This window comes from Melozone crissalis, unplaced genomic scaffold (assembly GCF_028551555.1).
Source record: "Melozone crissalis strain CALT ecotype California unplaced genomic scaffold, PUWL_Pcris_2 ptg000007l_1, whole genome shotgun sequence".
Taxonomy (NCBI): domain Eukaryota; kingdom Metazoa; phylum Chordata; class Aves; order Passeriformes; family Passerellidae; genus Melozone; species Melozone crissalis.
The window spans coordinates 6,325,938-6,337,920 of NW_026535785.1; the positions used below are offsets into that span (position 1 = coordinate 6,325,938).

The following is an 11,983-nucleotide window of genomic DNA, read 5'->3' on the forward strand; positions in this document are numbered from 1 at the left end:
CTCTGCCCTAACGAGATGTTCTCCTCTGTCCCTCTAACAGGGCTGGGCCCCATTCAAGTTTCTCTGTTCATTCAGACCCTTCACTGTTTTGCTGCTCAAGCTGCCCACCAGTCCTGCAGGATGGCTGCTCCTCTGAGTCCTGCTCCTCACAGTGCTCACAGCCCCTCTGCCTCAGGGCAATGGGATGATTTTGTCCAAAAGCCAGGGAAAAAAAAGAAGAAGAAGAAAAAAAAAGACCAGCAACCAGCCAAGAAAAATTCCCATGGCTCAGCTGCACTGGGGCCAGGAACAAGGCAGCCCTGGGGACTTTTCCCTCAGCCATTTCCAAAGCTGCCTCTGCACAGGCACCTCTGCTGGAATTGAAGGTCTGGTCCATCAGCTGCACTGGTTGGCTGAGCACATCAGAGCAAAGTTGATTTCCAGAGGAAGGTACCTGGCCCTGGAGCACTGTGCCTGCAGGGTGTGTGCTGCCTTCAGCTCCTTCCCCTTGAATGAAGCTGCTCAACTCTGACCTCCCTTTAGGCATTCACTTTGTGGGCCTGGAGAGCCACCCACCACCAAGAGAAACCTCTTGCAGAGGCAGAATTCTGTGCCCATCTCTGGAACAGGCCCCTCCATCCCCTCCTGCCTCCCCCAGGCACAGGAGCCAGCAGCAGCAGCCCTGCCCAGGCCCACTGTGCTGCTTCTGCCACGGCCTCTGCTCGGAGCCAAGCCAGGCTTTAAATAAATCGCTGTCAGCAGAGCCCAGGCAGTGCTCAGAGTGAGGCATGTGTGTGTTTAGCAGGCTGATAGGCGTGAGACAGAGCACACACAGCAGGGGCTCTCTCCTCGGAGGCCAGAGACTGGCACATTCTCAAAGGCAGCATTAATCAGCATTTTCAACTGCACAGCACCTGTCACAACACAGCAGAGTTGCCCACTCTTACCTTCCCTCAGAGGATGGAATAATGCCATTTCCAAGGGCTGACCTCTCTAGCTACAAGCTGCTGAGATGCTTTAGGGGGAGGGTGATGGATTTGGAACACTGAACTTCTGTTCTCAGAGTTTCCACAGTTCCCCAGTCCCCACCACCTGCAGTCCCTCCTACTGATGGTCAAGAAAGCCCTCAGAGGAGCAGCCCAACACCCAGCTCCCCTTGCCTTGCACCCCACCAGCTCTGCCCCTGACCTTCTCCTTGGCCCTCAGCTGATCAATAGCTCTAGCTCTGGTCCATCAATCCTAACGATTTCATCCCACTTCTCACTAATGCATCCCTTGTTATGCTGCATTTGGGCCATGGACTCTGCAGATGCTGGGACAGGGGCAGAGGGCTGGCCAAAGGTTTGTCACTGCTGTCCCAGGACAGCACCTTGACTCTGAAACACCAACCTCTCTCCCTTCCTGAGGCAGGCCTTCTCCTCCTCCCATAGTTCCTGGCTCACTAAACAACCACAAACCTCCCTCCCTCAGCTCTCCAGCTCCCTGCACACTCATCCTCTCCTTCCCTTCTTAGCCCTGTCCCTTGTCGAAGCCTAAGACAAAACCAAGATGAAGTCCCCAGACTGGTTTGGGGAGAGCTGGGTACCAGGTCCTGCCCTGGCCTGTGCATCTTCCCACCTGAGGGGCTTTAAATCCAATCTTTGTATCACTCAGCCCTGGAAAGAGTGGCTGGCACCAGTGGGTGCCAGATACCCACCCAAACCCTCTTCTCTTGGGGTCTCCATGGGCTCCTGAGTCAGGATGTGCAATACCCCAGGGTTAAATGCCCCCTGAGGTGGGGCTGCAGCTGATCCTGGCAGGGCTTCTGGAGCCCCTCCACGTGCTGGGGTGCACCAAACAGGGGCTCTGGCCCATCCTGGCACTGACCTTCCATGCCAAGCCAGTCACACGCACCCCATCAATAACAAAGTGCAAGATAACAAAATGAGCTGTCACAGCCAATTAACATGCTGGGCTTAATCGGCTTGTGGGCTTGCAGGGTGGAGGTGAGGGGCTGGCTCCGGGCTGGAAGGGCCAGAGGGAGGCAGGGTGAGGTGTTTCATGGATTGCAGCCACCCCTCTCTGCTGGCTCCCTGGGCCAAGAGCCAGGAGCAGGAGGCCAGGGCAGTGCTTCCCACAGGCGTGGCATCATCTCGGGGGTGTGTGGGCACCCCAGCCCCGGGCACGGGCAGCACGGAGGGACAGGCAGCCCGGGGTGACTGGTGTCAGACACCCCACACAGGGATTTGGCTCCCAGGCACACCCTCTTGCTAGGAGAGCAGCCAGCACAAGTGCCAAACCCAAAAGGCTTCCACTTAAAGCCAGGAGGGATCTCAGTGGCTGTCGCTGAGCACCTCTCAATTAATTAGCATCCTGCTGATTCTACAATTGAGGCGATTGCTAAGGAGATTAAATCGGTCCCTGCCATAAAGCAGATGCTGTTCCCAAGGCCTGATTTGCAGTGATTTTCTTTTCCTAGAGCCTTTTCCCTGCCCTGTTGAGTCAGCTGAAGCCCCGGGGTGCTGGGGGCAGCCAGGACACAGCGGAGCTCCAGAGGGTGATGAGGGTGGGAGCACTCAGTTAAATGTCACTGCACGCCCCAGGAGGGCTCACTTGGAGGATGCTGTGTGAATCCAGAGCAGTGCTGGCTGAACTGAGCCTGGCCATCCAGGGAGGCCGTGTCTGTTCACCCCATTCTGCCTCCATCAGCACGGACACACTCAGCCGGGCAGCCAGAGCTGCATTTGTGCACCTGAGAGCCCAAACTGAAAGGGAAAATACCAGCTCAGCCTCCAGGCAGAGCTCAGTAAATCCACCATGACTGCAATAAACCCTGCTGATTTGGTGCAAACTTGGAGTAACCCCAAATGCACAGGGCAGTAGTACATGAGTGCAGAGTACAGCCCTGCCCAGGCTTGGCTCCACTCCAGCAGCACTCCTTGGGTCCCCACCAGCACAGCTGAGGAGAGGGAGGACTTTTCTCTGGAAGCCTTTGCAAAGGGTGTGACACCCACAGGTGGTTTGTTAGTGCTGCCCAGGGCCTGTGTGTGGCTTGTTCCCTCACCCCAGCAGAGAAATGGCACTTCAGTCACCCATGGGCACAAAGAGCACTTAGGAAAGGAGCTGCAGGATGCCAACTAAACAGCCAAAACCCTGCAAATCTGGTATTTGTGAAGTGAAGGCAAGAAACTCATCTTAAATCCTTAGATCTGTCTGCAAAGATACACCCACCCTGCCCAGGATGGTCCCACAGCAAGAGAAATGAGCACATGTGAGGGCTGCTTTGATTACTCTGATTACTGCATCTGCTTCACTGCTTCCTCCCATGTGCATGGCTGCCAAGTCCCACAGCCGCCTCCTCACTCCATTCTGCTCTAATGCCTGAGGAAAAAAGCCACCACACTACATCCTCAGCATTTGGCAGCTTCCTGGTCTGAAGTCAGGGGGGAAATTGTCTTTTATGTTCACCAAGGGATTGTGAGGGTTTGTCACAATCCTCCTCTGGGGAAAACCCAGGGCTCTCCAGGGACCAAAGGGACAGCAAGGGGCAGGCCCTGTCCTACAAGCCACACAAGCTGAGAGTCCAATTTTCAATCTCCATTTCAATTCTGCCACTTTATTTTTTTTTTTTTTTATCACAGCATCACAACAGAAATGGAACAGCACCACTGTGACACTCAGGTGACACCTCCTTACCACTGCCCACTTCCAAACACAGAAATCCCAGGAGGGTGAGTTTGGGACTGTCTTTAGCGGTTGCAGTTTCTCAAGCTCATCTGCAGGGAGACTGGGATTCCTTATTCTGTGTCCCTCTATGCTCCTCACCCCCAAACCCTGCTCAGCCCATCTGCTGCCTGCACCTTGCCTCCACCCAGCAGCAGGAAAATGCTTTTTTCCTACATCAGAGGAGATTTCTGCCTTGCACAGGTCCAGCTGGGAATCCCAAAGAAGGTGCATTTCCCCCAGGTGTGGGGAAGCACTGCAAAGAGCTGCAGCTGCAAATCCTCACAAAGGCTAATGAAAGGCAATGGACCAGTGTGCCCTGCCAATCCTGACAGAAAGGATACTGAGGCTGCTGGCACTGCCTGGCAGCCTGCCACGAGGAATAACTCTTCAAAAATAGAAGCAGGCTAATCTGAGGAACCTGCTGGTATTGTCAATGACATTAATGAAGTGTTTGGAAAACCAGAACAAATGCCTTGGCTTTTTGGGGCTGTGCCCCTTGTAATTTTCCACAGCAGCAGAGGAGTGTTCTGGCACACAGCCCAGTGCTCCTGGGGCTGTCCTGCTCCCCAGAGAACAGCAAGGACTCAGCTCTGGGGGCTCCCAGCAAGCCTGGCCTGTGCAGCAGAGCCTGGCCAGCCCTCAGGGAAGAGACTCCCCAGAGCAATTCCCACTGGGACACAAAGCCCACCAGGCACACTCAGTGTGCCCAGGGGAGGTGGAATCTCACTGTCTCCTCCTCCTCCTTTTTTCATTCCCTGTCTCAAGCCCCCTCTGGGTTCTTTTTCACCACCGTGGTCAAGACCCATGGGTGGCAAATTTCTCCCTGGCAGAAGGGTTTTGGATTCCACAGCTTTCTAACCCCTTCCCTCCTGCAGCAGCAGTGAGCAATCCTTCATTCTCATTGCCAACCATCACATCCACTCCTCATGCATGCTCTAATCTAGGACAAGGTAGTGCAACCAAACCCAAATTTCAATTAAAATTCTGAACGAAGCTTCTGTTGTAGCTGGTCACTCCAAAAAGGTAGAAAATCACAGGTTGAAGATCAGAACAGCTTGTGCTCCTAACTCAGCCACTGTGTCTCCCATAAAAATAATACTTTGTGTTACAGTATGTCAGTTCCCAGAACACTTCTTGTTGCTGCTCAAATTTTGCCTATTTTTCACTTGATTGCAATGAAAACATTTGTGGCAATAATGTAAAATGTGTCTATGGACTGATTTGTCATAAATACCTTCAATTTAAAAACTGAAGGACATGGGAGAAATAAAACTTAATAGTCCTTTTCAGACCTTTTCCAGGTAGTTCTGTAATGAAGATTTATTGTACCATTCTGAAAACACACAAGTTCAAACTCCTCTAACTTAAAAGCTTGCTGCAGTGCCATGGAAAAGGACAGCTGTGTTCACAAAAAGTAAAGAGCACTCTTCTGGATAGAAAAAAACTAACCAATACTGTAATTTAAAATTTAAAATTTTTAAGGGTCCTTAACTCATGGTTACTGAAGTAGCAATGCCTTCTTACAAAAAGCCAGTGACATTGAAGACTACTTCAGGGATTTTTTTCCTCCCTACTCTGAAGGCTGCTGCACAAAATGTTGGCAAGTGAGCAACCTTCTGCTTGGATTTTGCATCCAGCAGTAGAGAAGAAAAATGTTCTTACAAATGCAGGAAAATTAGCTTGGATAGTCACCAAAAGCAGTCCAGAAATTGATGAAACTCATGATTTTGGTTATAAACCAGCTACATCCCAAGGCCAACAGCTCAGTAAAATATTTCCAATTGAAAGATGCTTCTTGCCACAGATGGACTTCAACTTGCTCCCCTTGCAGCATTGATCACAGCTCTGCCATGGTACACAAAGTGTTTGCCACAGTGCCTGGAGCAGCAGGATCTGGATACAGACAGCCAATTCCCACCTCCCACCAGCACCACAACAAAGCTGAGGTAACACAGAGTCATCTCGATCCATCTCATGTTCCTAAAAATGCAATTCATTAAAGCAACAGCTTATTGATTGCCTGGCAGGTCTCTGCCACAGCCTGTGCAAGCTGCCAGACCCCACCTGGGCTAAGTCAGGCAGGAACTATTTCCTCACAGGTACAACTGCACAAGTTAGCTCCTGACCACATTACCTGTAAGAGCAGAGGGATTGATTATCTACCATGGCCACACTTGTGTAGAGACCTGGACCTTCCCATTTGATTTTTCTGCTGTGGTGCAATTAACAACAGACTTTTCACATTATGAGCATTCCCTTACAAAACATTTATTCAAGATAAAAATCCAGAAATGGACAACTGCCAAATGCATATAAGCCATTATGTGCCATTAAGTCATTAAGTGCAGCAGCATTTCGTCCTGCACATACTTCAAATACTTTGTCAGGCAAGCTTCCAGCTGGTCTCCTGTGGCAGGGCAGCTGAGGGGAGGCACTGAGGCAGCTGTGGAGGCACAGCACTGTCCCCTCTGGCCACCTCCACAGGCTGAGCTTCAACATCTCTGGCCAAGGAACAGCCCTTTGTGCTCGAGGTCTTGTTTGAGTCCAATATCCAGGGGCATCTGCAAGTCCAGGAACAGCTGCTCTGAGACTTGGATCTCGCTGTCACCGCCCAGGGAGGTGAAATAAACTTCCCACAGAAGGGGAAGAGCTCAGCAGCATCAGGATCCAGCTCCTCTGCTTAGATTCTCCTACAGAGGCAAAGAAAGTGTGTAATACTCCCAAAGGACAACCATGCTGATGGCTGCAGGAACTAATCCCTACAGAGACAACCACATCTTCTGTCTCCATCCAATGGGACTTGAGATGATCCAGGTTTAAGGGCATCCACAAGGGGTGATAATCACTGTGCTGTTCAGCCAGTCCCAAACCCAGTCACTCCTACTGGCAAGGATGACATTTACCAGGATCACATTCCTAGATTCATTTGGATGGATCAGAAGGAAGGAAGCTCAGTTCATTTGCTCTGTCCCTTCTACTAACCAAATTTAGAAATCAGACAAATTTCTCACGGAGGAACAAGTATCTCCAAGGTTGATAATGGGGCAGAGTTTCCACTGAAGTTTCTGCTTTTGATCTGGTCCAGACTTTACTCTTTGCTGCCTTCTGCTTCCTCCTCTGTAGAACACCCATCACAGAGACAAATCCAGCACAAAAGCCACAGGCATCGAACAAGAACTCTTTACTGCACAGCACCAAGGTCACAAGGGCCAAAAACGGAGAGGGAGGACAGGGCAGCACGAGGCCTGTGCAGCCACTTGCTGTCAGGGTTTGAGGAGGTATTTCCCTCCAGGGCACTGGTACTGTGTACAGGACTCAGCAAAGAAAAACATTCCTGCCTCACTAAGAGCACCTGTTCCACGTCAGTGTATAAGAAATGAAAAAAAAATAACGCTGTATCACATTTTTTCCACATCACTGGGGCTCTCTAAAGAACAGGGAACCTGGAAACAGCTGTTCAAAGAATCAATAGTTGTTTCCAGGAGGTTGGGATGGGGAGGACAAGATGAAATACATAAACTGCATTTCTGTCCAGATCTGATATTGTAAATATCAATTTGGAGCAATAATTAGTATTTATTACCCTTTTAGAAAGTCCTCTCATAGCTTTTCAGCCACCTAGCAAACACTTTAGCTGCAACTCCTCAGGAGTGCTATGAGTAAGCTGTAAGGCTGTTCAGTGGTGTCATCTGGCTTTTGTACCCTTGCCCTCTGCTTTTAAAATTTTCATTAGTTTTACCCACAGCTGCTACAGAGAAGAATGCCCATTAATGGACAGGGAGCCTGTCCTTCCCTAAACTGATTGATTTTTCTCTTCTACAACAGGCTGTACATCTGTATTCCCCACTGTAACTTCATATTCTTCAGACTTTTAACCATCCACTTCCGTGAGCTTCCTTTTCCCGTAGTTCTGCACCAGACTGGAAGCTGTGATTTGAGAAGCCTGTCCCTTTTCCCAGCACTGGAAGTCATTCAGCCCTTTCTGGCCCACTTGAAAGAGAGCCCTCTCCAGCTCATCCAGGCGTGCCACCAGCGCAGACGTGTCCTCGTTGTAGGCGTTCTGAGAGGAGTCCATGATGCGGCGGAAACGGGCAACGAACGTCTGAGGGGACACACAGAGTCACTGACAGGTAACACAGAGCCACCCGCTCACACCTGGAGCCCTGAGCTGTCACAAATGAACAGCCAAAGTTTAGCTCCTGTTCACAACTTCTACAACCAGCACAGCACTTGTTAAGCCTGGCTACAAAGACAAAATCAAATACCTGATATCGGATGGGAAGCAAACACAGAATCGGATTTTGGCTGCTTCCCCACAACAGGCTTGAGGAGACCACAGGATACAACACAGTTGTGATCTATTCTGTCTCACTTCTCAAGCAATCACTGCTTTAGAGCAGGAGGAATGAATCTCATATCACAGGAATGTACAAGCTGCAAGTAGTGAATGTCCTGGAAGCTAAGCCAAACTGCTGCTGAAAAGCACTCAGTATGCTAGAAAAACAGTTAACCATGAAAAAGGTGAAAAACCAAACCAGTCTGCAACTTATAAATAGCATTTTGAAAAGCTAAGCAACAAGATATATTTAAGGCATTTTATTTTCCTCTCTATCTTTGCTTTTGGGAACTGGAAAAGGATCAGAACTCTTTGAAAACTGTGCTTTGTTATTTCAGGAGTTAATTTTAGAATTGCCAGAACTTATAGGATAAAGTAATAGGTTAAATAAGGATAAAGTTATAGGTTTTTAACTCAGCACAACTCCCCCCTTGTTTGCTGCTAAATAGAGAAATCAAACCTGGCATGCTTTGATTTTTCTGTCAATAAGTAATGAATTCTACTGTGGCTTTCTCCCCTAAGATATCCATTAGCAGAGAAAGAAAAGACAAGGAAAGGCGTGGGCACCTCCTCAATGCACAAAGCACATGTTCAGCGGACAGCTCCAAGAAAGCAGCAGCATTTTAAAGCCTCTCTGCATCAGCCTTAATGTAAAGCACAGAGAAAGGGAAAAAAATGCAATAAAAATCATCCCAGCCCACTTAGAGAGCTGGCTGAAGAGATCTCAGGGCTGTTAGTGGTTACGTTTAAAAGCTCAACAAGACTGAAGCCCGGAAACAGACAAAGATGACATCTCTCTTTTAAAAGAGAAAGGGGAGATGGAGAGGGAGAAGGGAAGAGTCAGGGAATTAGAAATCCACCAGCATCAATTCCTGGAAGCTTACTGGAACAAAGAAGCAATACAGAAACTTCTGCAAGATAATGAAAGAATCACAGCCACCATGGACTTGCCAAGAACACATTCCCAGAGCCCAGCCTGGTTTCCTGCTAGGGCAGGGTGCCAGGCCTTGCACAGGCAGGAAGAGCAGCAGAGGGGCATCTGTCATGGGGCACTGCTGGAAGAGGCAGCCAGACCACCCAAAGATGGTCAGGAGAGACAGAAATCATCCACAGCTCCTGTCAGGAGGGAAGAACACACTGGGAGGAGTTCCACTGGGCTCTCTGTGGAACCAGCTACTGCTTGAGATGTTAATTAATGAGCTTACTAAAGGAATAGAAGCTGTGCTTATTAAATCAGCATGCAACATGCAGGAGGAAGGAGAAGGGCTGACTACAGGCATGTCAGGGAGAACTCTTAATTCATAACAATCCTGACTAATTAGAAAGATGGTGTGAAAACAATAGGCTGTCATTCACCCAGAAGGTTTTTACATTAAGGCAGAAATAGCACAGAGTCAGGAAATTATTTGTTCACAGATGCAACCTGTACCATCTCACTGAGGACTGCAAACCAAACACAGATCCGTGTGACTGCATCGTGACAAACCAGATGCTGCACCAAGATGAGCCAAGAGCATCAGAGCCACACAAAACTCATAAAGTAATCCTTTTGTTGTCAGCAGCACAAGCCCTGAGCATGAGACTGCACTGCTGTTCAGGGCATGGTGTGGTGGATGCAGATCCACTGGAGAGGCACCAGCAGTGCACAATGAGGGCACTGAGGTTAGGGAGCATGACCCATAGAGAAACATCAAATGAACTGGGACTGCTGCAGGAAGGAAGAGAATAATCTGTCCTCAGCATTTACTTGGTATGAGACAAACAGAACAGAGCTTGTATTGCTGTGAAGGAACTTTGCTTCAGACATTGGAACAAACCTCCCAAGGTGAGGCTGGCAAGGTACTGAAAGAGATTGCCCAGAGCAGGGTGAGCTCTCAGTGTTAGAGATTTAAAGACAAGCATAGTTAAATAATCCTATATCTCCTCTAGTCCTCTAATCCTATAACTCCTCTAGTTTTACACGATTTTATGAAATACTATATTTACAGTGTGGAAACATCAAGTTAAAATTACACACAGTAGAGGCTTCCAGCCCCAGCCTGTGCAGTTGCCAAGAGGGACATCCATATTCAATCCAGAAGTCATCTGGATTAAACCAAGATATTTTTCCTGAGGACTGCTAAGCAGCTGGGAACAAAATCAAGACAGAAAAATGCAAATCTAAGTTTCAAGACCTGATTCAGATACTTGCCTGCAGGATAGTCTGAGCTATCTCAGGATTCTCTGGATTCTCAAAATTCAGGAGCTGTGAGCCAAATCCATAGTAGTAGGGCCCCATTTTATGCAGATCAACCACGTTGGCATCAGCACTGAACACCGTCCTCCAGGCTTCCTTGTAAATCTTTGGCAGCTCCACAGAGATGATTCTCCTCTTGCTGTCATGCAGCCCTTTAGCAAGCCACAGGGGGATCTCCAGCTTCGATCCCTGGGGAACCAGAGAAGCCAAAAGTTATCCTTGCCATCAAAGTACACCCCAAGCAGCCCCAAAGACAGAGCGAACTTTATCAATGAAGATCCAGCATTTAAAAAGTCAGATTTGTTTTCAGAGCAGTACTTTGTGACTGCAGCATAAACCAGACACACTTTAGAGGCCTTATTACCGCAAGACTCAGAAAGTGGACTTATATTGACGCTCTATGGTTTAAGATTGTCAGCTGATGAAACAGGAAGAGAAAAAGAAGGGGAGAAAAAACCCCAAACAAGCGAAGTGTATATAATAAAAGCAAAATAACTTTAGGGAAAGTAGCAGAGAGCATCCTTGCAGTGACCACCAAGAGAGGGAGGCCGGGCCTGGAGGCGCGACAGGAGGGGCGGGCGAGGCGGGGGCCCCGGGACAGAGCCCCCCGCACCCCGTCCCCTCCCGAGAGTGACAGTCCCGTGTCCCGTGTCCCATCCCGAGAGCGACACTCCCGTGTCCCCTCCCCGTTACCTCCGGGACGGACTCGGCGCTGCTGGCGCCCTGCCCCACCAACACGGCCAGGCGCGGCAGCGCGCTCTCGGCGCGGCCCGGCAGCTTCTCCTGCGACATCAAGATATCGTCCAACGAGAGGAAATTCTCCTCCATGCCCAGCCCGGGGCCCACGGGGAAATACGCCTCGGACATGGCCGGGCCGCGGCTCCCGCCAGCCCGTGAGGCACCGCCCGCCACCGGTACCGCGCATGCGCTGGGCCCGCCCCGCGCCCGGCGCCGCTGAGGGTGAACCGGGACCGGGACCGGGAAGTAGGACCGGGACGGGGAGCGGGACCGGGATCAGCACAGGCATCGGCACCGCGGCTGCCCCAGCGCCGAGGCTCCGCAGCCGCTGCCGTCCGTCGCCCCGCCCCGCAGCCCGAGGTGCGCTAAAGAGTCTCGGAGCTGTATCAGGACAGCCTCACACTGGGATTGGGTTTTGCGTAGAATTCCTCGCTGTGCGGGAGGCGAGGCCCTGTCACGGGCTGCCCGGAGCAGCAGTGGGTGCTCCATCCCTGCAGGTGGCCACGGCCGGGTCGGACGGGTTTGGAGCAGCCGGGGATGGCTGCGGGTGTCCCTTCCCAACAGGGCAGGATCAGGATGGGCTCTGCAGGGCAGGATCAGGATGGGCTCTGTAGGCCTGGATCAGGATGGGCTCTGTAGGCCTGGATCAGGATCAGGATGGGCTCTGCAGGGCTGGATCAGGATCAGGATGGGCTCTGCAGGGCAGGATCAGGATGGGCTCTGCAGGGCTGGATCAGGATCAGGATGGGCTCTGCAGGGCTGGATCAGGATCAGGATGGGCTCTGCAGGGCAGGATCAGGATGGGCTCTGCAGGGCTGGATCAGGATCAGGATGGGCTCTGTAGGCCTGGATCAGGATGGGCTCTGTAGGCCTGGATCAGGATCAGGATGGGCTCTGCAGGGCTGGATCAGGATCAGGATGGGCTCTGCAGGGCTGGATCAGGATCAGGATCAGGATGGGCTCTGCAGGGCTGGATCGGGATGGGCTCT

At 50.8% G+C, this 11,983-nt stretch overlaps 1 protein-coding gene across 1 annotated transcript; it reads right to left on the reverse strand.

The window, feature by feature from the left end:
• Positions 1–5,908: 5,908 nt before the first annotated feature.
• GINS3 (GINS complex subunit 3) lies at positions 5,909–11,148 on the reverse strand. Its single transcript, XM_054296343.1, has 3 exons — positions 10,950–11,148; positions 10,212–10,445; positions 5,909–7,786 (listed from the first exon to the last, which is right to left on the reverse strand). Exons 1-3 carry the CDS (start codon positions 11,121–11,123, stop codon positions 7,556–7,558), a joined length of 639 nt encoding a protein of 212 aa, XP_054152318.1. The 5' UTR covers positions 11,124–11,148; the 3' UTR covers positions 5,909–7,555.
• Positions 11,149–11,983: the final 835 nt, after the last annotated feature.

Bases quoted from the DNA above. Each gene is read 5' to 3' on its own strand.
- GINS3 (XM_054296343.1), bottom strand. From the start codon at position 11,123: ATGTCCGAGGCGTATTTCCCCGTGGGCCCCGGGCTGGGCATGGAGGAG. The intron at 10,446-10,949 runs GTAACGGGGAGG...CTGGTTCCCCAG, and splicing joins GCGCCGAGTCCGTCCCGGAG to GGATCGAAGCTGGAGATCCC. The intron at 7,787-10,211 runs GCAAGTATCTGA...GTGTCCCCTCAG, and splicing joins TAGCTCAGACTATCCTGCAG to ACGTTCGTTGCCCGTTTCCG.